At 56.8% G+C, this 26688-nt stretch overlaps 1 protein-coding gene across 3 annotated transcripts; it reads left to right on the forward strand.

The window, feature by feature from the left end:
* Nucleotides 1-3382: 3382 nt before the first annotated feature.
* On the forward strand, nucleotides 3383-23272 carry MEAK7 (MTOR associated protein, eak-7 homolog). 3 transcript variants are annotated; one of them, XM_044255632.1, is made up of 9 exons: nucleotides 3394-3412; nucleotides 9759-9787; nucleotides 10226-10403; nucleotides 13213-13443; nucleotides 13767-13911; nucleotides 16615-17043; nucleotides 19462-19580; nucleotides 20494-20673; nucleotides 21143-23272. In XM_044255632.1, the coding sequence occupies exons 3-9, from the start codon at nucleotides 10251-10253 to the stop codon at nucleotides 21254-21256; spliced, it is 1371 nt and encodes a 456-aa protein (XP_044111567.1). In that variant the 5' UTR covers nucleotides 3394-3412; nucleotides 9759-9787; nucleotides 10226-10250; the 3' UTR covers nucleotides 21257-23272. The 3 variants fall into 3 exon arrangements, with proteins under 3 accessions (XP_044111566.1, XP_044111567.1, XP_044111565.1); XM_044255631.1 differs by lacking the exon at nucleotides 9759-9787 and having other exon boundaries at nucleotides 3383-3412; XM_044255630.1 differs by lacking the exons at nucleotides 3394-3412; nucleotides 9759-9787 and adding an exon at nucleotides 8778-9494.
* Nucleotides 23273-26688: the final 3416 nt, after the last annotated feature.

Here is a 26688-nt window from a genome sequence, read left to right on the forward strand (position 1 = left end):
ACTCTCTGGCCTTTCACAGAATAACAAGTCTGCCCCTCGTTTAGTGCTTAGACCAGCAAAAGCCTTTCTCGTGGAGGACTGTTACATCCGGGATGTGCTTAGCCTTGCCAGCTCTGGGTGAGGAAGAGCAGGCAGACCTTGTAGATGGGGCAGCCCCCACGGATGCCAGTGAGCGATTTCCTGCCAGCCGGGGCCCAGCCAGGGGCAGGGAGGGTGGTGGCGCCATCCCAGGTGCGGGCAGTGGGCACAGGGGAGTCCTTGGCAGCAGGTGGCAGAAAGCAAACTTGAAAGAGCTGGGGAGCTGGGGTCGTTCATTGGTGGTTCGTCTGCAGGACACGGGGTTGACTGTCGTGGATCTGCTGCTCCTGGCCCACAGGCCTTGGTTCTCAGACCAGTTTTGTCATGAAGAACCATGCCTGTCACCAGCCAGGGGCCGCCCTGAGGCAGGGCCCATGGAAGGACAGAACTCCCATGTGGTTCAGAGTTGGGAAATGACCATGAAGCATCTGATTGGGTGGGAGGGTGGAGACAGGGCTGGGCAGAGAGAGCTTGGAAAGGGGCACCTGGGTGGTTCTGCTGGTTAAGCGTCTGCTTTCAGCTCAGGTCATAATCCCAGGGTCCTGGGATCAAGCCCCATATTGGGCTCCCTCTGCCTGCTGGTCCTCCTGCTTGTGGTGTCTCTGTCTCTGTCTGTTGAATGAATAAATAAAATCTAAAAAAAAAAAAAAGAGAGAGAGCTTGGAAAGGCAGTAGATCTTTGACACAAGAAAGGAAAATTTTCAGATGGCCTTTGAGTTCTTTTTAGTCTAAGACATACCTGGATATTTCTTTCCCACCTGTTTCCCCATGATAGCCTCTCAATGGGCTTGTTTTTCCCCCTTGATTGGTCCCAAACCTCTCTTTTATGTCACTGTTCCGTGTGCATCTTTGAACTGGAGAGACAAGTATTGTCCTTTTGGACCTTTGGTTCCACCAGCCTAAGACCCCCCAGGATCAACCCTGGAGCATTCGTGGGTACTAGTGTAGTACCCACTGCACCAGGAACCCCCGGCAGCTCACCTAACAGACTGAGCTTTCATCAGATTTTGTGGAAAGTGGAGTCTGGGTGAAGGCTGAGAAGAAGCAGTGTTTCCACGGCTTGGGGCAAAGCGGGCTGTGTGCAAAGAGCCCAGCGTCAGGTCAGGCCTGCACAGTGAACTGCCCCTGTTCCTGTGGGAACCGCAAAGCTACTCTGGAGATCTGTCCCTGGGTTGGAAATCCAGGCTGTTCTCTGGCAAAGTTGGCTTAAATTCTCCAGGTGGGAGCAGGAAATTTTAGTCTTAGTGATGGAATTTCAAACAGCAAAGGTGTTGCTAATCTAAGATTTTGGAGTTTAAAGTTGTTTTTGAGTAAAACGTTGATCACTTGGGGTGCCTGGGTGGCTCAGTCTGTTAGGCGCCTGCCTTAGGCTCAGGTCATGATCCTGGGATCCAACTCGATTCAGTCTCCCCACTCTTCGGGAAGCCTGCTTCTCCCTTTCCCTCTGCCTGTGGCTCCCCCTGCTTGTGCTTTCTGTCAAGTAAATAAATAAAATCTTAAAAAAAAAAAAAAAAATCATGGGGCGCCTGGGTGGCTCAGTGGGTTGAGCCTCTGCCTTCGGCTCTGGTCATGATCCCAGGGTCCTGGGATCGAGCCCCACATCTCTGCTCAGCGGGGAGCCTGCTTCCCACACCCACACCCCACCTGCCTCTCTACCTACTTGCAATCTCTATCAAATAAATAAAATCTTAAAAAAAATTCATTACTCAAAGGGATCATTATGATACTTCACAGGTATCACTTAGTACCTAGACCAGCAAATGCCTTTCTTTTACTGTGTGCTTGAGAAATAACCTTCCTTGTGAACTTGAGGAACAGTAAAAACCGTCCGCTGGCCTTCTCTGTGCCGGACACTGGGGCCTGGTCAAGAGCCAGCTGATCTGGGATGCTAGCTGCGGGTGGGGGGTGGCAGAGGCCAAGAGGCCAGGAAGGAGGCTTTTACTGCGGTCTGGCCTGGAGACCGCCCTGTTGGGGACCTGGACAGAAAGAGGTGGATGCCAGAGCTATCTTGGAAGTAAAAAGGAACCTGGGAGAGAGGGGAGGCATGGGAGGGGCTGACACGCACTGAGGAAGGAAGCAAAGGGGAGCAATTTTGGAGGCCGAGGCCGAGTTTGGTTTCAGCTGGGCTGAATTTCAGGTGCAGTCTTGTGGCGATGGGCGATGAGCAAACAGCGGGATCAGAGGGCAGGCTCGGGGTCAGCATTGGCGGCAGGTGGAACAGAAGTCACGAGGAAAGCTGTTATCTCAGGCAGAGGTGCGTGGCCCAGGGATAGCTGCGGGAGGAACTCTGGCAGAGCAGAAGCCCGCAGAGCCTGGGAGAGAGGAAGAGAGAAGCCAGGAATGGGCGACCTGGATGCCCAGAAAGGACGACTTTTAGTAAGGAGGATGTCCACTGTGAGCCCGCACCGAAGGGCTAAGAATGCCTGTTGGATTTAGGGACAGGCCCCCTGGGGCCAGGTTTCAGGGGTTTGAGGAATGGCGGCGGTGGGGGGCAGAGAGCGTCAGTTTATCAAGGTTGGAACACATGTGGGCACGTGTTTTTAGTCTTTCTTTCCTTTTTTTTTTTTTTTCTTAAGAGAGCAAGCGAGCTGGGGCACGCAGGGGGAGAGAGAAGCAGACGGCCTGTCGAGCGCGGACCCCTTAGTGCTCACGACGCGGGGCTCAGGACGCTGAGATCACAACCTGAGCTAAAACCCGGGGTGGGACGCTGACCCGACGGAGCCACCGGTGCCCCGAGGGCACGTGTAAATGCTGCTGGGAAGGAGTCGGAGAAAGCAGGCCGAGGACCTGGTTACCTGGAGGAGGTTAGGGGGGTTGGGCAGGAGCCCGAGCTCCAGGTTGGGGGGCGGCACTTCCCCAGGTGGGAGGGGCTCAGGCCCAAACCGGAGGGGACAGGGGACAGGGCCGGGTGGGGGGTCACAGCAGAGCTGCCCGGGTCCGGATTCGCAGGGGCGTCCCGCAGCGGGTTAACCGCCTCTTCCCTGTCATCTGCTCCTCTCGACCCCAGCCCGGGCTCGCCGTCCCTCCCCAGGTGCGCCTCGCTGGCCCCGGCCCTGAACTCGCTTCCTCCCCGCTTTCAGCTCCCCTCCAGCCGCTCCCGCAGGTACCCGCCCCGCCCGGGCGCTGCTTCCGGCCCCCTGGCCCCGCCTCCGTCCACGCAGGCCCGCCCCACGAGGTGCATGGCCATTGGCCGGCTCCTTTCTAGGCCTCGCCCCCTCAGCTTCCACTTCTGCTATTAGGGCAGACAGCTGCCCGTCAGCGCCGTCGCCTGGCAACGAGGGCGGGCTGCTCCGGGGGGGAAAATCCATGCGGGCGGCCTGACTGGCAGGTTCCGGTGGGTGCTCGGGCGGTGGGCTGCGGTGACCTGGGTTGGGGGGCGCTGGCCCGGCGGCGCGGGGCTAGAGGCCGATCCCGGGGAGGGGTCGGGGGAGAGGGCACTGGACACGGGAGAGAACGGTGCCTGGAGTGGGCCGGGACCCTGCACCTCCGGCTGCCCACTCCTCCGGACCCCAGCGTGGGAGAGGTGTGGGGGGGCCCTCGGGGAACAGCTGCGACGGAGGGAGGGTCTCCTCGTGTGTCAGTCGGGGCCCGGAATCACCCCGCATCTTCTGCCTTCCGTGTGGTCGAGATCAGAGGGTCCCAGGGCTGTGGCCCGTTTTGGGGAGGGGCAGCGAGAGAGGCGGCATAGACGCGGGGGGTAACGGGAGCATCTGTGGGAGGGGACGTGGGGGCTTATACTGGACTGTGAGGGGCCTTGGGGGCGGTTTGTTTTGGCCACCCTTTACTAGCCTTGTCCCAGGAGGGCGGACCTGGTGGGGACCTGGTGGCTGTCCTGGCGCAGAGGGGAGTTAAACAAAAGCCACTCCCAGGCAGATGAGTCAGCTGGGCTCCCTGGAGGAAGGGAAGCCAGCCTGGGGCAGGAGCAGGACCGGTCTGGCACCTTCCGGCCAGCGGGGACTCTGCACCCAAGCTGACCTTCTGCAGAAGGACTGCTGGGCTGGGATGTAAACAGGGCTTGAAGCCCCGATGTCCAGATGAGGTGGTTGGACTCTCTGCAGAAAGGGGGCACTGAGGGCTGGGTGACTGCTGTCAGGACAGTGGCCCCTTGGAGACAGCAGTGGGATCTTGGCAGGCCAGAGGGGAGAGCACCCCGAGGACAGGAGCCACTTGGGGAGCCCAGCCGGAATGGCAGCTCCATTCTCCAGGAAAACTGCTGGCTCTCCCCCAGCACTGAGGGGGTCCCTTGTTGCTGGGCAGGGATTCACACTTGCCTTGCTTGGGCCCATCTGTCTCCATCTCTGGACCCCAAAAAGCGGAATGAAGTGCCGTGTGTTAACCTGATTGAATCTCTTCCACCTCACTCCGGGGCTGGCGATTTGCTCGTTGTACTGAAAAGGCTTAGTAACGTGGCCATAGTCCTCAAACCAGACGCTGTGAGAACTTGACCTCTGGGCTTCCCATCTTTGCCTCCACCATAACGGCAGCGCCCAGGGCCCCTCCGCGAGAGGCTGGCCCTTCAGTGCCCACCTTTGAGCTCTGCCCCACTGGCCTCAGTCTTGGAAAACGAGTTTGTCTCCTTCAGCCCTACTAACGTTCGGGGCCGGGTGGTTGGTTGTGGGGCCTGTTGTCTGCCGGGCAGGATACTTAGCCCCCTGCTTTCTACCCACCCGGCGCCAGCATCACAAGCAAGCCTTGTTGCCAGGTGGGCCCTGGGGTGTAGACGACCCCCAGTGGAGAGCGTGATGTAAGGAGTCCTCAGCAGCATGGAGGTCCTTCCCCCTGAAAGAACTTGATAGACGTAAGCCCGAGCAAGGCTCCGGCCGGCCTGGGGTTGTTGGGTGTGCACCTTGCCAGGAGAACGGACTGTCTTACCTAAGGAGGTGCTCCTGGGATGGTCCCAGGAGAAATCCGTTGTCAGGGACTGAAAGGAAGTTCAGGAAGTTGTATTTGGGGAGATGTAGGGGTGCATCGAAGGCCTTCATTTCTTCCCTAGAGTTGATTGGAGAGACTTTGGGCAGGATCCCAGTGACGGAGGCTGGGATGTGTAAAGGGGCGGTTGGGGATGTGGGGGACACCTGCTTCCGTTGCTGTGCCTTCATCCTGCCCCGCAGACACCTGGACCAGTGGTACAGGGGGCAGCACCCATTCCCAGAGGCTGCTGTCCTCCTTACCTTCACTCCAGGTCTGTAGCTCCTGCCTGAGGCAGCTGCTCGCCCTTCCCCCTCCTGGGTTGCCAGTGTGTCCCGTTCCCAGGCATTTCCTGGTGTCTCTTCCTGGTGCTGCCCTGTACCCACCCCTGCTGCTGGTCTGCACCTCCCTGTCCTTCACCTCCCTGTCCTGCTTCCTCAGCGGGAGGGCTGGTGGTGCTGGTCTGTTTTCAGACAACACAGGAGGAACCTGTTTAGCAGGTCAGAGCGGGAGGCTGGTGGGCTGGGAGGGGCAGATCGGGGGATCTTGCTCTGTAGCCTCTGGTTCCTCTCCCTGCACCAGACCTGGCCTCGGTGGTCAGGGTTTGCACCCCTGACCTTTGTGCATGTGGTCCCCGCTGCCCAGGTGAGCCCCCTGTAGGAGCCTCAAGACCGGCTGCAGCGTGTCCCTTAGGACATCTGTGACTCTTGATTCCTGAGTTCTCTCCTCCCTGACTCGGCTGTGCTTGACCATCTCTCCCCACTGAACATCATTCCTGCAGGCTGGCACCTGCCTGAGGCCCCTCTGTGTCTGCCCGCTCTTTGTGACGGGGCCTGGCCCAGGGAAACTGAATCACTGATGGAGGGAGTAGATGCAGAAGGGTCTGTGCTGGGGGAGGCACGACCTCTGGCCCCGTAGTGGCACAGCCCCTGCGTGCACTGTTCCCTCCTCTGGGACATGGAGTGGCATTTAAATGTTGGTGGCCTTTTAGCTCCAGGTGTCCCCCTTAAAGACGCTGGCATCCCCCTAGTAGGGTGATTCCTGGGTTTTGAGCCGGGCGGAAGCTTTCTCCATATTGGGGGAATTGGGAGGCAAGGCGGTCAGATGGTGTCGCTGGTAAAGAGAGGCCGGAGGTGGCATTGGCTGGACCTCCTGCCCTTGACACTGGCTTTCCCTGGCGGCTTCTGGGTTAGCGAATGGAATTGCACATGTGGAGTCCCTCCATGGCTTGGGCCTGGTAGGGCCATGGGATGCGGGGATGAGGGCATCCAGGAGCTCATCCCTGGGTAGGGGATGGGTCGTGGTGGTCGAGCGAGTGGCACTAAGCCAAGGGGCCCCTGAGTGCAGTGGGGGTTGGGAGTGAGTCCCGGTGGGGAAGCACCTGGGCTCTCTCAGGCCCTGAGCTAGGCTGGCCTCCTGGAATTTGCACACGGGAGTGCACCAGGCAATAGGAGAAAGGGCAGGTGGACCTGACAGGCCGGCCCGGGTCACCACGGCACCTGCATGCCCCAGGGAGCTCAGGTGCTAGGCAGGTGGTTGGAGGACACAGTCTCTTGGGACTTTCAGATTGGAGCAGGCGAGTCAGGTGTGAACCTGGAGGGGTGAGTGAAGAGAGCGAGCAGAGGTGGTGAGGAAGAGCCTGTGCCCCTCTTCAGTTAAAGGCGACCATCCATTCTAGGAAAGTCAGGAACACCGGGTAGGCTTGGAACCCGAAGGCTGTGTAGGGTGGTGGTGTACAGAGGTGGACAGTGAGGGCCCTCTGAGGCAGATAGGAGACTAGAGTCTGATGCTCCGAGTGGACCACATGCCTCTGTTGGATTCCAGCTCTGATGTGAAGCTGTGCTGATGTCTCAATCCTTCCCATCCCAGGGGGTGGCAAGACCTTCATCCCTTCCAGTCGTTTAGGTACATCCCAGGCCTTCTCAGGTCCCAAACCTTAAGGTTTTCCTGAAGTGAAAAAGTTGATGATTTTTGGCAGGAAGCCCCTATCGGAGAATGAGATAGACTTACCAGGGTGCTTTTTTTTTTTTTTTTAAAGAATTTATTTATTTATTTGACAGAGAGAGATCACAAGTAGGCAGAGAGGCAGGCTCCCTGCTGAGCAGAGAGCCCGATGCGGGACTCGATCCCAGGACCCTGGGATCATGACCTGAGCCAAAGGCAGTGGCTTAACCCACTGAGCCACCCAGGCGCCCCAGGGTGCATTTTTATACATTTATCATTTTCAGGACTTCAGAATAGCAAGATGAGGGGCGCAGGGAGGGTCGTGTGACAAGATTTTTGGCAACTTGATAAATGAATTCAGATTTTGAGAGAGTCTTGAATTTCCCTGGTCCTGGTGGGGAAGTGTCCCTCTGACTTCTTCTGCCTAAAGTGGTCGTGATTCATGCCGACCTGTGCTAGAACAAGGCAAAAGCAAGATCACGCTGTACAGACCAAGATCAGATCACCCCGCAGGCTCCCTGGGTCGGGGAGGGGATGGCTGACCCCCAACCCCCTGCTGAATAACCCGAACACGAGGGGCTCTTCCCAGTGATGGCTTAGCTTCCCCTCTCTTCCTCCTGCATCTGCGGGGAAAGTGACGAACGTAACCAGTCCCTGAGTCACAACCGGTCCGGGCTGAACTCCTCGTGTGCCCCAGCCCCACACCCAGCCCCCCATGCTCTTCCCAAGGTGCCTGCACTGCCTTGCACAGCGGCTCAGGAGGCGGCCTGAGCACACGTGCCCCTGCTGGCCTTCAGCGGGCGGGCATCTGTGTCCTCTTTTGTGTGACTCCTCTGGGGCATGACCTCGGGACACTCAGTGCTGACAGCACAGGCTTGCGGTTCCTGGAACGCCTCCCGTTCGGGAGCACAGGCTGGGTCAGTGATGCCAGTAGCTTCTGCCTTTGCTCTGCGCTCTCTGCTACTCCTCCCAAATCAGCGGGCGTTTACAAATCCGGCGCCGGTGGCTCTTCTCCCCTTTGAGTCCTACACAGTCGGGTGTTTTCTTCGCAGTTGGTGGGGCCGCGCCCCTGGAGGGGACCAGGCACCAGCTGGCACAGTCCCCTCCTTTTAGAGAAGAGGAGAGCCTCCTGCAGACTGGCCCCTGAGCCCAGGGCTGGAAGTTTTCCTTCTTGGCTCTCACCCGGCTGGGAAACTTGAGGAGTGGAAGCGTTAGATCAGCTGGCCCGTGAGTGACAGCCCCGCGCTGAGCTGCGTGAGCCCTGCTCTCCGGCCGCCTTCGCAAGTGCTCTGCGGTCCCTGTCCCAGTCCCTGCCTGCATGTTTCTCCGCAGGACAGATGGGTCCCCTGCCAGGACGGCTGAATCCAAAAAATAGAGAAGTAATAGAAGCATCCGGGAGGAGATGGAGGCGTGGGGACCCTCGCGCTTTGCCGCTGGGAATGGAAAATGGAGCACCGTTCGGTGGTTCCTCATGCATTAAACATTGGGTCACCATCTGACCCAGCGACTCGGTTCCTAGGTCGGTACCCCACAGCCTGAGCGCCGGGACTGTAGCAGCACTACTGACGATACCCAGTACGTAGAGCGGGCCCAGCTGTCCAGCAGCAGACGAACGGGTACACCCAGCGTGGTGTGGCATCTACCAGCTCAACCGTACGGGACCGAGTGTGCACCCTTGCGGTGTGGCTGAGCGCCGGACCCCGGATGCTGCCGGAGAGAGGCCAGACCTGCAAGACCACAGAGTGTGTCATTCCGCGTATGCAGGATGTCGGGAACAGGGACGCCCGCAGACAACGGCACATTGGTGGCCCTAGGGGCTAGGGGAGGGGTTGGGGAGGAATGGCTCATGGGCACGAGGTGTCCTTTGGGGGGCGACAAAAATATCTGGAACCTGGTGGAGGTAGTGGTTGCCCCGCACTGTGCGCCGAGTGCCGGTGAATTGTTCATTTTGAAGTGGTTAGTTTCACATTAAGTGAATCTCTCCAGGAGGAGGAGGAAGAAAAATGAGGGCTGTACCCTGTTTGCCCTCAGGGTACTGATCATCCAGATCTTGGGGGGCCTGGGCTGGCCTGCCTTGACCTGGTGGGAGGCTGTCCCCTCCTGGGCTGGGGAAGAAGGTGCTTTTCTCCCCGGCAGTTTCATCCACGCTGGCTTCCAGGTGAAGTCGGGTAGGAGGGACAAGTCGCAGCACTTGGCCTTTTAAGAAATTTTTTCCTCTCTGGCTGTGCTTTTCTGTTGGACTCCCAGACCGGATGGCGCTCGACCCCTTTCTGTAATGGGGTCTGTGACGATGAACAAGACCCCCGGGGCCTTTGGGTGCTTGTCTCTGTGACTCTCCTTTGAAGGTCAGGGGCACCTTCTCAGCCCTCTGCTTGGACTGCCTAGCCCAGTGGTCCCACGCCCTCTGTCGGAGGGCATGCTGATGCCCATTGCACACAGGAGGACGTGGAAGCGTGGAAGCTTCGAGAGCCTGCCCCAGCCCCTGCAGCTCCTGGGGCCAGAGGCAGGATCCCAGGGAGGAGCTTGTCCAGTCCCATGCTTGCTTCGTGGGTGGTATTTTCAAGGTGATTTTATTCACGTACCTGTGATCACCCAGCTTTACAGACTTTTTTCAAGTTAGGTTTTGTTTTTCCAAGATGTTATTTATTTGAGAGCGAGAGCATGAGCTGAGGGAGAGGCAGAAGCAGACGCCCTGCTGAGCAAGGAGCCTGATGCGGGACTCGATCCCATGACTTGGTCCAAAACTGACGGAGACACCCAGGTGCCCCACAAGTTGGTTTTGAAAATAAGAGGAGTTCGAGGAACAAACAGACACTTCTGCCTTTTAGGTACACGCGTGTGGGAACCACGTTTCCAAGTAAGTCCAGACTGGTGGCAGGCACGAGTGTGCTCGAGGAGACCGCGGGGGTCGGGGCCGGTTTTCCTGCCCGATTTACATCCACTCCATGACTTAGTTCTGATGAGTTTTATTTTATTTATTTTTATCTTTTAAAAGTTTGTATTTATTTATTTATTTGTCAGCACACACAAGCAGGGGAGGGGCAGAGGGAGGAGGAGAAACAGGCTCCCTGCCGAGCGGAGAGCCCGAGTCAGGACTGGATCCCAGGACCCTGGGATCATGACTGGGGCGAAGGCAGACGCTTAACCGACTGAGCCGCCCAGCGTCCCTAGCTCTGATGCGTTTCGGCCGCTTTTTGGCACCTAAATCTATATTGATTAATTGACCGTGTATCCCTACTAACATGTATTCTCTATGAGCTCTCTAACTTGACCTCTAACTTGCTGTCTTCTGCAGAGGACTGTGCCGCACGCGAGGAGGGATGGGGAACAGCAGAAGCCAGGCGGGGCAGAATTTTTGCTCCCAGTTTCTTCCTGAGGAGCAGGCGGAGATCGACAGACTGTTTGACGCCCTGTCGTCGGAGACACACGGCTCAGACACCTCGCCCAGGTCCTTCTCCCTGAAGGCGCTGAAGGCAAGAGCTGTGGGGGCCGCGAGGGTCGGGTCTCAGTAGGTGCCCCACGCTGTGGTCCCTGCCCGCCGCCGCTCTCCCCTGCGGTCTGGCCCGTGTTTGGCAACAACGTCAAGTGCGTTCTCTGTAGAAGGCGCATGGTCTGCCTTTTCCCCATTGCAGGCTGCGGGATCTGTTGTCTTCGCTCTGCTCTGCCTCATGAGTGCGGTGTTTGGGGGGAAGCTTTTTCTTTTTTAAGATTTTATTCATTTATTAGAAAGAAAGAGAGCATGGCAGGGGAAAGAGCAGAGGGAGAAGCAGACTGCCTGCTGAGCAGGGAGCCTGACGCCAGGCTCGATCCCAGGACCCTGAGATCATAAGCAAAGGCAGACGGTTACCCGACTGAGCCACCCGGGCGCCCCTTGGGGGACACTTCTAACTTGAGGTCAACCACGGGGCCAGCGCTGCATTCTGGCTCTTAAAGTTTTGTCCCCTGATTTCCCTCCGAGCCAAGGTAACTGGCTGCTTTCTCGGGTCTCGTGGGTCTGGTAACCACACTTTCTCTCTCTTTTTTTTTTTTGGTAACCACACTTTCAAGTGTGCTTTGCTTTCAGATGTGTTTGTGAATGTTTCATGTCCTGGGATTTTTTTTTTTAAGATTTTATTTATTTATTTGACAGAGAGATCACAAGTAGGCAGAGAGGCAGGCAGAGAGAGAGAGGAAAAGCAGGCTCCTCACCAAGCAGAGAGCCCGATGCAGGGCTCGATCCCAGGACCCTGAGACCATGACCTGAGCTGAAGGCAGAGGCTTAACCCACTGAGCCACCCAGGCACCCTGTCCTAGGATTTTTATGGTACTTCTAACAAAATAATCTTCCACATTGAAGGTTTACCTGCCAAGGGCTGAAAACTGCCTGTTTCCCCATCTTTTCACCCTGTCTGTGGGGCTTTTCTTTCTTTCTTTTTTTTTTTTTAAGATTTTATTTATTTATTGGAGACAGCACAAACAGGGAGGAGGCTCAGAGGGAGAGAGAGAAGCAGACTTTCTCCTGAGCACGGAGCCCAGTGTGGCCTCAATCCCAGGACCTGAGCCGAAGGCAGACGCTTGACCAACTGAGCCATCCAAGTGTCCCCCCGTGGGGCTTTGTTAGCAGCGTGTTTGAGTGCCCAGCCTGAGCGAGACAGCGGCCGAGAGAGCCCCCGGCCCACCTTCCTGGGCGATGAGGAGGGCTGCATCGGGGAGGGCAGTCTGGTCGCGTCCTCCTCCAGAAGGTGCAGGGTAGAGGCCTTGGAGATCCTCCAACATGCTCCTGTTCCAGACCAGGAAACCGCCCGGGGAGGTTATCCGGGTCACAGTTCTGTGGTGGGGGGGGTGTGCGCGCTCGGGGGTGTACATGGACCACCGCTAGACCCAGGCACCCCGGTCTGCTGGGTCACCCATGAAGCCGAATCAGGCAGAACCCCAGGCCAGTTAACGGCGTGAGTGCAGGGCTGGGTAGCAGCGTTCCCGTGTGTATATCGTAGCACACGGGGAAACGGTGATCAGAAGACCCTGGTGACCGGGGAATGTTTCTTCTGGGGAAGCAGCAGAAGTTGCTTTTTCAAGAGAACCTGGAGACCACGGACAGAAGTAGGACTCCTCTTGAGATGTGAGCTCTGGAGCCTGCCTTACGAGCTTGTGGATTTCCGTGTTGTCCCAGACTGCCGACACAGGGAGCCATTGGAGAGAACCCGGTGTTCAGACCCCGCTCAAAGGAAGCTCGGGGTTCCTTTTGGGATTTGCGTTCTCTCTGTCTTTCCGTAATCCCTGGAGCAAATCGCATTGCATGTTGGAGTGGAACAGGAAAACGGTGTTTACAGAATGTTACTGGCAAGATGTTATTTAAGATTTAGTTTTAAAATTGGGGCGCCTGGGTGGCTCAGTCAGTTGAGCGTCTGACTCTTGCTTTCTGCTCAGGTCATGATCTTGGGGTGATGAGAGCGAGCCCCACGTCAGGCTCCATGATCAACACGAAGTTTGCTTGAGATTCCCTCTGCCCCTCCCCCATGCTCACTTCTCGCTTGCTCTCTCTTGGTAAAATAAGTTAAAAAAAAATTAGATTGGGGCGCCTGGGTGGCTCAGTGGATTAAGCCGCTGCCTTCGGCTCAGGTCATGATCTCAGTGTCCTGGGATCGAGCCCCGCATCGGGCTCTTTGCTTGGCGGGAGCCTGCTTCTCTCTCTCTCTCTCTCTGCCTGACTCTCTGCCTGCTTGTGATCTCTCTCTCTGTCAAATAAATAAATAAATAAAATCTTAAAAAAAAAAAAAAGAATTAGATTTAAAATTTAAATAAAACTTAAGTAAAACTACATATTAAACACAAAAGACTTTGGGTAAGAGGAGCTGGCTCCTCTATCTAGAGGAGAACAGATAGATCAGTTATGCACACAAGTACGTTCCATGGGTTAATAAATTCAGACGTGCATGTGACCGCTGTAGTCTAGAATGAACGTGTAAGCAGGATGAAGGGAAGGTGGTGGTCAGGGGCAGGAAGGATGTGACCAGTCTTGGGGGGACTGGAAAGTTCAGAGGACAGGATGGGAACAGACTCTGAAGAGTCTGATGGCCAAGGTGAACCACAAGCCAGGACACATCAGGCATGTGCATTTTGGGGTGATGTGATTCTGTTGGGTGGGGGAGAAAGGACACACATGGGCTTTAGGAAGGTTGAGTGCTAGAGGAAGCATCTGGAAGCGACAGTGCTCACTCTTGGTGCCTAGTCCTTTTCCTGTGATCCTACCACATGTATGTAGTTTGACCCCATCCAGCCTTTTCTCCCACTTGTTGCCAACAGAACCATGTTGGGGAAGCTCTTCCCCCGGAGATGGTCACCAGACTCCATGATGGCATGCGGAGGGTCGACCTGACGGGGAAGGCCAAGGGGCCCAGCGACAACGTCTCCCAGGAGCAGTTTACGGTGTCCATGTCCCGCCTATTGAAGGGAAACTCCGAGGAGAAGAGTCTTGTAATCCTGAAAATGATTTCTGCCACAGAAGGTCCTGTGAAAGCAAGAGAAGTCCAGAAGGTAGGTCATGAGGCCATTAGCAGCCATGCCAAGCAGCCTTGGGTGTCCTCAGGTGGGGACTTGGGACGGTGGTACAGCTGGTGGAGGCACATGGAGATGTCCCCTTGGGGACTCTAGACCACATCACTGGGGAGGTCAGGACTTCCGGACAGAGGCGTCGGCGAAATAGAACTGGAACACCTACCCGGTGACATAATCTCTTCCCGCGTTGTGGCCCATTGTAGTTGGCATTGAAGAGGTCAAGCGCCCTTCCCTGTGTTGCTAGGATGTAGGCTGTGGGTCACGACGGAAACGTGACAAATGGTAAAACCGTGGTCTTGCAGTTCACAGAGGATCTGGTTGGCTCTTTGGTGCACGTGCTCAGCTACAGACAGATGCTGAGAGGCTGGACCCAGAAGAGAGGCCCAGGCCCCCCCGCCAGGGTGCAGGCGTTGGCCGGCCAGCTCTTCTCCGAGATGGACACTCAAGGCAAGTACCGTGCACACCCACCCACGGAGACCTTGACGCGGAGCCTGGTACCACCCGGCCTCGGTCACTGTAGCCTTGTAGGGAAGTTTTGAAACGCATAAATGTGAGTCGTCCAAGTTTGTTCCAGGTTATCTTACTGGTTGGCCATGAAACATACCTTGTGATAAATATAAAAGGACTGAAATCATACAAAGTGTGATTCTTCGACCACAGTGGAAGAGAATTACCAATCAGTAATAAGAGGCATTTGAGAAAGTCACAAACATGCAGAAATTAATGTAACGGTTCATAGTATTCTTCATAATGGTTATTCTGCAGGATCAGTAGTGATGTCCCACTTTGATTTCTGATATTAGTCAGAAGGCTTAGACTTAGGCTTTTTATTTCTTTTTTTTTTTTTTAAGCTTTCTTTCTTTCTTTTTTTATTTTTTAACTATTTATTTATCAGAGAGAAAGAAAGCATAAGCAGGGGGAGCAGCAGGCAGAGGGAGAAGTAGGCTTCTTGCTGAGCAGGGAGCCTGATGTGGGACCCGATCCCAGGACCCTGGGATCATGACTCAAGCTGAAGACAGACACTCAACTGACTGAGCCACCTAGGCGTCCCAGATTTTTATTTTCTTGATCAGTCTAGTTGAAGGTCTATCAGTTTTTGGTGGATGTTTTCACAGAGCCAGCTTTTTTTTAAAAAAGATTTTATTTGTTTATTTGACAGAGATCACAGGTAGGCAGAGAGGCAGGCAGAGACAGAGGAGGAAGCAGGCTCCCTGCTGAGCATAGAGCCCGATGCAGGATTTGATTCCAGGACCCTGAGACCATGACCTGAGCAGAAGGCAGAGGCTTAACCCATGAGCCACCCAGGCGCCCCTCCAACTTTTGATATAGTTGGTTTTTGCTGTCTCACTATATTCTTTTTTTTTTTTTTTTTAATTTTTTCAAAGATTTTATTTATTTATTTGACAGAGAGAAATCACAAGTAGACAGAGAGGCAGGCAGAGAGAGAGAGAGAAGCAGGCTCCCTGCTGAGCCGAGAGCCCGATGCGGGACTCGATCCCAGGACCCCGAGATCACGACCCGAGCCAAAGGCAGCGGCTTAACCCACTGAGCCACCCAGGCGCCCTGTCTCACTATCTTCTTGTCTTTCTCTTTGGTTACTTCATGTTTAGTCTGGTCTCCTTTCTCTAGTTTTCTGAGGTCGAAGGTTAGGTTATTGGCTGGCGATCTCTCTTTTTCAATGTGGGCATTTTCAGCTATACATTTCCCTCTAAGTACTGCTTTAGCTGTGTCCCGTAAGTTTTGGTGTGTTGTGTGTATGTGTTCAGCCCTCTCAGCATTTTCTAACTTGTGATTCCTCCTTTGGTCTGTTGGTGACTTAAATGTGTGTTATTCGACTTCTCTCTGTGTTTGTGAATTTCCCAGATCGGCTTCTTTTGTTGATTTATAATTTCTTTCCATTGTGGTTGAAGAACATGCCTTGTATGATTTTAGTCCTTTAAAATTTACTGAAGCATGCTTCATGCACTCCTGTACGATCTGTTCCGGAGTTCCACGTGCAGTTGAGGATAATGCGTATCTACTATCATTGAGTGAGAAACTGTATGCATTGGAATTTCCTTGGGATTTAAAAAAGCTGTGGTGAATCTCTGCAAAGTAGACTTATTTTTATAAAAGCATTATTTTATTATAAAGCTGGACTTTAAAAGGCAGTTTGAAAATGGTCCTGTTTCAAAATCAAGTGATGAATTTAGAACTCTGACAGGAGAATAACGTAATACATGTAAAATATCAGTGGTCGGCCTTCTGGTATCCCCACCGTATCCCCTCCACTCTCAGAGGGTAAGCGATAGAAAACAAGACTGTGGGGTCAAGCGTAATTCCTAGTTAATGACAGCCATCCTTCCCAGATAAACTGGCAGTGGGGGTGCCTCGTAAGTTACCAGCCCCCGCCCTGACTTGCCTGGAGAGGGTCACAGTTCTAGGGCCTTTCCAAACAGCTGTGTTGGGTGGAAGCCCGTCGAAGAATGGCTTTTGGCCTGGCTCTCTTGGGTACACCTGCTGGGGGCTTCAGGACCAGGTGGAGGGGTGAGGCCTGGCTCTCTCCTGAGCCTCTCATGTGCGACTTGCAACGGGAGGAAAAGAGATCAGTGCAGGCACCGAGGCAAGCCATGTGTGAAAGCTTAAATGTTCTAGCAGCCACGTGGAAAGAGTAAAAAGGAACAGGGGGAGTTAGTTCTAAGACGTCCGAAGGATGCTTGAGCATCGGTGATCAATATAAAAAGTGACAGATCTTGAGTTGTTTTTTCACACGGGATCTTCGGAACCAGGTGTGCGGTTTTTTTTGTTTTTTTTGTTTTTTTTTTAAAGATTTTATTTATTTATTTGGCAGAGAGAGATCACAAATAGGCAGAGAGGCAGGCAGAGAGAGAGAGAGGAGGAAGCAGGCTCCCTGCTGAGCAGAGAGCCCGATGCGGGACTCGATCCCAGGACCCTGGGATCATGACCTGAGCCGAAGGCAGCGGCTTAACCCACTGAGCCACCCAGGCGCCCCCCAGGTGTGCGTTTTATACTTAGTGTGACTCTGTTCGGAGCAGCCACGTGTCAGGTGCTCCGAAGCCACGCGTGGCTCCCACATTGGGCTGCCCGGGTGTGGGGAGTGGATGTCCCGGGACGCAGTGGCCACACGGCTTGGGTCTGCCCCTCCCCTAGGTGGCGAGAAACTTCCGGGGCCTCAGCAGCTGGACCGTGAGTGTGACCGAGCCATGATCGAGGCCTGGGTGTTCAGGGCCCCCCTCGTGGCCACGTTTCTGAGCGTGGTCATCCACAGAGGCTTCCTCCTCCTGCGCTCCCCCCTCGACCTGGCCGCCCTCGTCCCCGAGCGTCACGTTGACCAGGAGAGGGTGTTCGAGAGCATCCTGGACGTCCCGTCGGTCATCTACATCAACGCCCACCTGCGCCGCGAGCTGCGGCAACGTTGGCGGCTGCTCTTCTCGTCCGAGCTGCACGGACACAGCTTCGCCCAGCTGTGCGGCCGCATCACCCACCGGGGCCCCTGCGTGCTGCTGCTGGAGGACCACGACGGCCAGGTGTTCGGCGGCTTCGCCTCCTGCTCCTGGGAGGTCAAGCCTCAGTTTCAAGGTGAGACGGGGTCCCCCCCGGTGCCCGCGGCAGCTCGGTGCTCCTTGAGCGTTCGGTCTCGTGGCTGCTGCCTGGGGACGCCTGAGCTGCCCGAGGGCGTGAGTGTCCGGAGCCTTTTCTTCGGCTCCTCCACGGGCTTCTCTGGACACGGTGGGGAGGACAGGAGCAGGAGATGCTGCTTTATGTGGTCTAGGGATTGTGGCAGCAGAGCAAGGGACACAGAACAGGTATTCCCACGCTGGGTCTCGGGTGAGGAGGCGACACCATTATTAAACCCCGTGGGTCCAGGCTCCGGGGGAGGCAGGGCTGGGGTCACTTCTGCTCGTCCTGTCCGGTGGATGGCTCTTGTCCCGGGCCCTCCCCTAGCCCTGGACAGCCCGTTCCCCACTGGTGCATCTCTTCCACGGGGTCTGCCTTTCTCCTCCGCCCTGGTTTTCCAGTCTTGGGATTTTTGTTGGCAATTCGAGCTCCCTTTGCGTGGCTTTCAGTGGACTGGGGGAAAGTCTCTGGAGTAAATTCTTCCCCTTCCTTAAAAAAAGTGTGCCCTGATCAACATTTTTCAAGGATCAATTTATCTCCCTGGTCATGTGCACCTGCCTTCCCATGTCTGATGTCCCTGCGTGTGCCTTGACGGTGGCCCTGGCTGCCCGTGTCCCCAGTGGGTCTCCCCAGTGGCGTATTGGGGGACTTGCCCAGAGGCTCTGAGACCCGATGCAATCCTGCCCTCACACCCAGGAGCCTGGTGGTTAATACCCTCCCTGTCCAGGTCACTAGATGTGAGAGACCCATGCCACTCACTCCTCGGGGACAGGGACCGGGAGTCTGGATGGGAGGGTCCTGTGTCCACCCCGACCTTCTCCTAGGCCGGCCCTGCCAGTGTTGCTCTTCTTGCCTCCTGACCGGCCCCTGGTTTCCATCTTGCTTCCAGTCCGTTTGCCACGTCCCAGCACATCCGACGTGGTGTCTTCTCTTGGGAGCCTTGAATGCTGCCTGTAGGGGCACGTGTTGTATCTGAGCCTCATGACGGCGCGTGTGCCCCGGTGCTCCGTCTCCCCAGACATCCTGCAGGCTGGGCTCCGGCTCGTTCTCAGACTGAGCACATCTGCTCTTGTTGTCCGCCTGACCTGTTTGCATGACCTGCTCCTTGTTGGGACTCAGCCCGAGGTCCCTTCCTCCAGGAAGCCTTCCCAGAGTGGGAGGGTCATGGGTGCCCTGTGTGTCCTCTGTCGAGCTGTGCACTCTGCACACCTTCCCTCACGAGGCAAGGCTCTGCAGGCCGGGAGGCCGTGTCCTGTGCAGATTGACATGAGGGAGGTCGTTGTTGTGGGGCGGGGCGGGGGGGGGGGTTGGGAGTCCTGAGCCGAATCCCTGAGATCCTGTTGTTTCCAGGATTTAGTTTTCTCTGAGGTTGCGGACTATTCCAGATCTTTAATCCGCTAGTTGCTACTGGCTCTTCCCCACTGTGTTAGGGATCCCAAGACCACCCACATGCCAGGGATTCCCTGGGAGGACCTGTGGGCCTCAGGGCATGGTCCCCTTCGTGGCTGTGATGAGTTAGAGCGAGAGGACGTGGAATGAGGTGGGCAGAGGGACAGGCGCCGGCTTCCGGAGCCCTCTCCTGGGGGTCCCACGGGATTCCCCAACAGTATTGTCCACCAGCGAGGGCCGTTAGGGGCTCGGCACCCCGCGTTTTCCTGGGGGGCCAGTCACGAGAGTCCCAGAGTCCCTGGAGGAAAGCAGGTGTTCTATGCCAAGTACACTGTTTGCACGGGTGCCCCCTTTAACGTTTCTGGGAATGGGGGACCCTCCCCAAATCCATGCTCCCAGACGCCAGCCCAGGGACCTTTCCGGGGGCCACTGTCTCAGCCCTGCCTCGTCCACGTACTTCTGCGCCTCGCCTTCGTTGTCACGGGGTCTGGAGGGTGAACGGGGCATCCTCCCTGAGCCCCGTTCAAGGCTTTGGGGGAACAACGGGCCGCTGTCTGTGCGGTGGGAGGCTCTCGTCCGCGTCTGCAGCTCCTCTGGGATTAACTCCGGGCCGGCTCTGCTGGTCTTCGTGTTCTCCAGCAGCAGGAGGGACAGTGGGAAAACACAGTTGGCAGGTGTTCAAACTTGAGTCCGCGCTGTCCTGGGGCCCGAGGGCGGGCATCCAGCAGAGGGCGGCCTCGCATCACAGATGCGGTCGCCTTCAGCGCCTTCCCGCCCTGTCTGTCCTGGGAGCCGTCCTGACCTTGAGGTGATGTAGCAGCCGGGCCGTCCCTTCCTCACTGGTCACCGTTTCTGCGGTTGGAAGACCCGCGGCTTTGGGCTCGGCAGCAAGGGGCTTGTTCTCCCTGGGCCCCGGTTCCCCAGAATTGTACGACACGGCGCTGCGTGGGATCGTTGATGCGAGCTTGTCCCCACTCTGGTCCCTTCCAGGGGACGACACGTGCTTCCTGTTCTCCATCTTGCCCCGCATGGCCGTGTACACGTCCACGGGTTACAACGACCACTACATGTACCTGAATCACGGGCAGCAGACCATCCCGAACGGACTGGTACGGACTCGGGGAGCCGGGGCTGTCCCACCTCCGTGATGTCTTTCCTTCGGGGCTCCAGTCCCAACACGCCCGGGCTGACGCTTTCCCCGCGAGCCAGGGGAGCCGCGGGCCTGCGCTTACGGGTGTGGCCACGGTCACTCCATTCTGCCTGGGCCTCAGTGCCGCGGCGAGTGACCGCTAGGACAGTTCTCGCCCGTGAGGTCAGGCCCTGCTGGGCGTGTCTATGACTTGCATGCAAAGGGTGGATTCGGCCAGTTTTCCTGGGGTCACCTGGTTGGGCCATGGCCTTTGTGGCTGGAGCTGAGCTGGCGAGGGGCACGCCCAGATCTGCGCTCCTAGAAGCCATCGGGAGCAGTCCTGGGGTGACTCATAAAACTGGGGCTCCCGTCAGGGTGAGCGTACCTCCTGTCTGTCTGTTCTGCAGCCCGGAGACTCAGCCCTGGGAGGAAGAGGGTGAGGGTTTGGGCCAGGGGCGGAGCTGGGGTGGGTGTCCCCACACTCTCTGTACCCCAGAGCAGTTCCTGAGTGCCTGCTTGGTTTGGCTGGGAAATGGGCCTCCTGCCAGCACCACAGCCGATTCCTTTCCTGTGCTGCGCAACCCAAAGCACCTTTTGGGAAAGCCCAGCTCTGTGCTTGCAGAGAGGAGGCCGGAGGAGGGTGGTGCAACCTGTCTGGGCGGAAAGGGCCCCTGTGCTCTGCTCTTTCCTAGGCTCACCATGAGGTTCCTGGGGGGGGGGGGCCCTGAGGACCCCAAACACCTCCTAGAAAGGACAGTTGGGTGGCCTCTGGAACAGCACCCAGTAGGTCCTCGGGAATCTCCAGAAGTCAGCCCGGGGCTAGAAGCAGCCCAGGAAGTCTGGCGGCTTCCACTGAGGCAGCTGTGCTCCGCACCCACCCCCCCCCCCAACAGGGCATGGGAGGACAGCACGGCTACTTCGGGCTGTGGGTCGATGTGGATTTCGGGAAAGGACACAGCAAGGCCAAGCCCAGGTGCACCACCTACAACAGCCCTCAGCTGTCAGCCCAGGAAAACTTCAGCTTTGAGAAGATGGAGGTGTGGGCCGTGGGGGACGCCGCAGGGTCGCAGCAGGTGAGCGGGGGCCACTGTTCAGCTCTCTCCAAGCTGCCCCTTTCACTGCTCCGTCTGGAGGTCGTTTATCCTAAACTCGGTCCCAGCAGCTGCTGGACACAGAGATGCTCGTGGACGCGCAGCAGGGCCGGGAGTCCCGTCCCGTCCCGTCGTGGTCCCTGGGGTTTCATAGAGTGAACCCTCCTGGAGGCGGGGCCCTGCCCAAGGCTGGAAGCTGCGGGGCGTGTGGCGTGTCTACAAGGTGAGGGAGGTCCGGGCTTCCTTCTCGTCCTGTGGTTCTGCAGTGAGCCATCCCCGGGCCCTCTGCGCCCCCTGAGCTCCCAGCGATGGCGTCCCGGGGTCAGAGCGCCGGAGCCCCTCGGTGTTTTCAGGATGTTGACGGCGCTGCCGTGAGCTCACAGTCAGCACGACGTCGGGGCTCTGTGCCAGCTGTCAGGGAGGCGCTCACATCCCTTCCTTTCCTCCCAAGGCCAAGAGCAACAAGAGCATCCTGGACGTGGACCCCGAGGCCCAGGCCTTGCTGGAAATCAGCGGGCGGAGCCGCCACAGCGAAGGGCTCCGGGACATCCCAGAGGCTGAATGAGGAGGTTTCCCCGAGCTCGGGCCTGCCCGGGTGCTGGCGCCTGGACAGAGGGCAGCCTGCGGGGCTCCCCATCGCACGCGTTCAACACAGGGCCGCGCTGGCCGTGTCCAGCTGGTCTGGGACGTGCTGAATCGGAACCCAGTAAAATTCCTTTGGTGCCGCATGTGGATTGGTGGGTGCGCTTCGTAGGAACCCTGCCCTGGGTGTCTGTTGACAGCTTAAGCCTTACAGGCTGTTTCTTGTCCCTGAAATCCGGAGACACGGACGCTTGAGACCTCCGCCCGAGTTCGCGTCTGCTGGCTCGCATGTTCCGGCCGTGCGGGGCAGGGCTCCGCCTGCCGGGGTCACCTGGCCCCCCCGCTCAAGCCACTGCAGTTGAAAACACGCCTCGATGTTCCCTTCCAGCTGATAGAGGGCGGGGACGTTGGGATGTGAGTCTCAGTGCCTTTTGGGAGCAGCTTCCTTTGACCTGAAATTTGTGTATTTATCAAAAAGCACCAACAGCGAGAAAGCGGATGTCCCCACAGGTACTTGTAATAAGGTCCCCTCCCCCGCCCTGCCTCAGCTGCTTTTAAATGAGTCTGTGCCACAGTCTACACGGGTTCCAGGCAGTTCCACTGCTAACTGAAATGGGGGGAATTCGGAAGCTCTGAGAGGTCCTCTGGTGTGAATTAGTGGTGAGTAACTTGACCCTACTGGCCTGGGTTCCTGACCACTGCCTCAGCGTCACTGTCCAGCCCGGTGGCCCCTAAAGGCGTGATGGGTCCTCTGACAGCAGGGACTCACTTGAAACGGACTTGAGTGATCCCGGTGAGCTGACCGAGACCCTGGGTGAGGGTCTGAGGCCGGGCCGGGGAATCGAAGCCCGCTGTGAGAAGTCCCTCCTTCCCGGATGGAGCCGTGGGCTCGGCTCTGAGACCTACACCTGGTTCTTGCGTCTTTCGCTGTCAACTTGAACTTTCTGGAGATGGGACGGATATGGGGCCTTTCATTCTAGAACCTTCCTGCTGAGAAGCCATAGTAAACCAAGCTGTTCGCATCTGGCGGGTGTGGCCTTTTCTCCCAGGGGGCTCCCCAAACTTTGCCCTTAGCAGTGCCCTCCGACTGAGCAGAAGGCCTTGCAAATGAGCTTCTAAAAGAAAAATGTGTGTCCAGACTACGCAGAGGGGCGGCGGCCTGACCTGGACATAGTCGTGATCGATTTTCCTCCTGAAAGGCCAGTTTTTCGTAAGCTGCTCAGGTACATTGTGGGGTCTCCCTAGCCGGTGGGGTAGAAACCGGGGAGGGGAGGCTCCTCAGATATCCTGACAATAAAACCAAAGAGTTCGGTCGGTCCTGCTCCTTCCATCTGTTCTGGAATTTCTTTTGATAAAAAAGCAACTGAGTACCTCACTAATAACAGGTCTGTTGGTGTTTGTACCTCGAGCCCCGTCGTCTGGCTGTCAGGCTTGGATTTTGTTGGTGGACGCCCTGTGCCCTGGGTCTCTTGTCGTCAGAGGGCAGGTGACAAGCAGGGGCCCGTTCACCAGGAGGGCACGCTCACACAGGGCAAGGCAGGGTCCCAGCCCAGGCGCTCGGCCCGCTGGAGGGTGCGGCCCTGCCAGTGGGCTTCTCACTGGGAGGATCTCCGCACACAAACCTGTTGAGGGGTCGCCGCAGCTAGGACCACCGGACCTGGGAACCCCAGGCCTGGGACACACACGGAGCTGGTTTTACCAGCTTACAGGGTTCTTCCACGCAACAGAAATAAGGATTCGGGACAAGTTTCTCTGTAAGTGAAGATGAGTCAGGGCCCCAGAAGGTGCTGGAAGGAAGAGGTAAAAGGATGGGGGTCCGTGGTGTCAACATGGCTTCCGTGGCCGGGAAGCCTCCGTGGCCGGGACCGTGGCTCTGCGGCAGGTCGTGGCTGTCGCACCTCTCCCGGAGCGTGTCTCGATGTGATTTTTGTCGGGACAAATGAACTCTTAGGAGTTGAATTGTTGAATTAAAAGATGCTTCTTAGATGATGACCGACAAGCAAAGCTCTCGAGTTGTTTATGTCCTGACGCCCCTCCGTGCCTGTAGGCCGTGGGTCCCGACTCCGTGTTAGGACCGTCTTCGTGGGCCTGGCGTTTTCTGAGTGACCGTGTGGCTTCGACTGTCAAACGCTGCCTGGGTCCTGCCCTCCCCCGGGTTCTGTGGGACGCGGGTTTTCTTCGGACCGATTTGCGGGAGTGCCTGTTCGAAGGAAGCATTTGTTCGCTGAGTATTTTTTCCAGTTTGTTTGGCTTTATTTTTGTATGTGCGAATGACGCATCTGTCCCCTGTTTACCAGCATTTCCTCGTAAGGCTTGAGATTTGCAGTTTGCTTAGAAAGCTTTTTTCCCCCACTCTGGGATTTAAAAAAAAAAAAAAATCATGTTTTCTTCTTCTTCTCTGCTCTTCTCTCCTAAATTTTTGATCCATTCAAGACGTAATTTAAATGTTCCTCTGTCTTGCCCCCAAATGAATTCTAGTATCTTTTATATTTAATGGTATGTTCCTTTCCCACTGACTTAAAGTACTACTTTCTCGGGCCACCTGGGTGGCTTCGTGGGTTAAGCCTCTGCCTCTTGATTCTGGCTCAGGTCATGATCTCAGGGTCGTGAGATCAAGCCCCGTGTCAGGCTCCTCACTGGGCGTGGGATTCTCTCTCCTTCCCCCTCTGCCCCCGCCCCACCCCCTCCCCAAAGTAGGAGAAGGGAGGAAGGGGAGGGAGAGGAGGCCCACTCTGTCTTCCCCTGCATTTCTCTACGAACTCTGGTCTCTGCTTCGTGCTTTAAGAACTGGAGTTTGATGATAGAAGAGCTGTTCCCCGCTGACTTCTCTGTTTTGGAAATTTCCTTCCTGTGCCTGCCTGTTTGCTTTCTCTGACCTTGGATAACCGCTCTAAAAGTCAGGCTGCGTTTCGGAGATGGCGCTACTTGGGGATCCGTGTAGGCAGAGCTGACACCTGGCACAAGTGGCTTCCTCCTGCCCCAAGGACGGAACATCTAAGTTTGCCGTCTAGATTTCATTGTTGGTGCTGGCTTTGTCCGTGGACTTTTACCCCTGATGATCGACTGAACATAGGAACGTTTTTAAATTTCTCTGCCTAGTTTTGTACCCAGCTACTTTGCTGGACTTTTTGGTCTGGGGGTTTTCAACCTGGGGTCTGCGTCAGAATGTTCTAGAAGGCGTGCTAAAGGGCAAGGCGGTAGGGATCCCTCCGACCCTAGCTGAGTTTCTGACTCGGTAGGGCTGGGGAGGGAGTGGAGAGTGGACATTTCTAATGACTCCCCAGGCTGGTTTTGGCTCCCGTGATCCCTCCTTTTCCCCTCCAGCCTTCCTGACTTGTATACAATTAGTGAGCCCACTTACTAAGATTGTGTGGACCTGCAAATGAGGGTAGTTTCCCTGCTTTTGGAATTTCTAGATCTTTTCTTTCTCTGGGTTGACCGAATCAGCAAATACCTTCAGAATTTCAGTAGTGATGATGCCCCTTCCCACTCCTGACTTTAATGCAAATGCGTCTGGTCTCTTATCATGAAGCAGATGCTGGCTTTGCAGATAGATTTTTGTGTAAAGGAAGGATTCCTTTATTTGTATTTATGTTAAGAGTTTTATCCAGATGTTGAATTATTATTATTATTTTTAAGATTTTACTTACTTATTTGACAGAGATCACAAGGAGGCAGAGAGGCAGGCGGCAGTGGAGGTGGGGGCGGGAAGCAGGCTCGCTGCTGAGCAGAGAGCCCTTCGCGGGCCTCGATCCCAGGACCCTGAGGTCATGACCTGAGCCCAAGGCAGCGGCTTTAACCCACTGAACCACCCAGGCGCCCCTAGACACCAGAGTTTTAAACTTCCATGCGCTGGAGAATTCTCGGGCAGATGGTGGTGTCAGTTTTCACTTCGCTGAGGGGCGATTCGGAGATCCGGTGTTTGCCGTGGCCTTACGCGTTGCTGGTTGGCCTCTGCCTGGACCTCCCGGACGCTTCCCTCCATCCCTCCCCTCCGTGGGAGGCCTCCCCTCCCCTGTGGCCTCCGCGACTGGGCGCCGTGTGGCACGTGCCCTGCTCGCTCGAGTTTCAGTGGCGACTGCATCTCGTTAAATCCCCTTCCTGGTCTCGCCTGATGCTTTTGGCCTCGATTTTCATCTTGTCTGACGTTGTGTTGCCCCCATGTGCATGTGTGTGTGCCTGGTGACCTTAGCTCCATTTTTCAGAGTCTGGTTTTTTTTTTTCCTTACAAACTTTGAAATGATTTAGACTGAGGCAGGTTGCGGAACGAGTCCTGGGAGTTCCCGTGGACCCCTCCCCCAGCTTCCCCTAATGACAGCGTCTTCCCCGTTCCCAGCAGTTCCCCAAACCGGGCCACTGGCGTTGGTACAGCCGTCTGGGCTCAGCAGCCCGCCTTGTTCGGATGCCACAGGTTTTCCCATAGCACCTGCTTTCAGGCAAGGTCAAGGCTAAGGGCAGGTCCTCCAGATGGCAGAGCTGCCCAGGTCTTCCGACACCCACCGACCGTTCAGAGGGTTCCCAGCGTTAGCGTCGGGCTGGGCAGTTCGCTGGAAAGACGGAACTCATGAAGCCCGACGTACTGTTGGTGAGGCTCGGGCCGGGGAAGGATGCAGATCCGAGCCCGCCCAAGGGTCAGAGCTGGGCCTGGTCCAGGAGCGGCGCTCCCGGGCCTCCTCTCCGTCAGTCCTTCTAGAGAATCACCAGGCCTGGGGGGCCTTGGGGACCTCCGGCACCATCGGTGAGACCGGTATAGAGGCCCGTAACCGCCGCTACCGCTGCTGGGCCCGGTTCCGCCGCCCCCAAAACTCGTTCTGCTGCCCCGCTTGCAGGCACGCCCCGAATCCTGAGCCGAGCTCCGTCACCGTCCTTGTCACTCAGACGACGGGAGGTCAGTGGGGCCATCCGGTAAGACTGGTTTGTCGCTCCGAGTCCTCCGGCCGCTCCCCGCGCGGGGCTGGGGTCTAATGAGATGCGGCTCCTACGGGAAAGCGGCCCCGAGCGCTCCTGTACCGGCTTCTGCGCCCGCGGGGTCCGTCCCTGCGAGGGCGTTGCTGGTCACCGACTAAGCGTGGGTTGAACCTGACAGACGCGGGGTCCGCCTGCTCTGCCCAGCGGGGCCGGCGCGCACCTGCCCTCCGGCAGCACCGGGTGGGGGCGGGGGGCTCCCGGCTCCTCCGCGCCTGCGGTCCCGGCCGCGGGCCCCGCTGCTTCGCCAGGTGTGCGGCGCGCCCCCTTGTGGGCTAAGGCGGAACGTCACTTCCTGTGCGAACGCCCCGGCCGTCCTCGCTGGGAAGACTCGTGCCGACTTCCCCCCTCTTCCTGTTGTTTCATCCGTGTTAGATTTTAAGTTTTTAAAAATAGTCCGGATCAAAGTCTTTTGAGTGTGAGATTTGAAAATATTTGTTCAGTCTGCTT

Source organism: Neovison vison, chromosome 7 (assembly GCF_020171115.1).
Source record: "Neovison vison isolate M4711 chromosome 7, ASM_NN_V1, whole genome shotgun sequence".
NCBI classification, from domain to species: Eukaryota; Metazoa; Chordata; class Mammalia; order Carnivora; family Mustelidae; genus Neogale; species Neogale vison.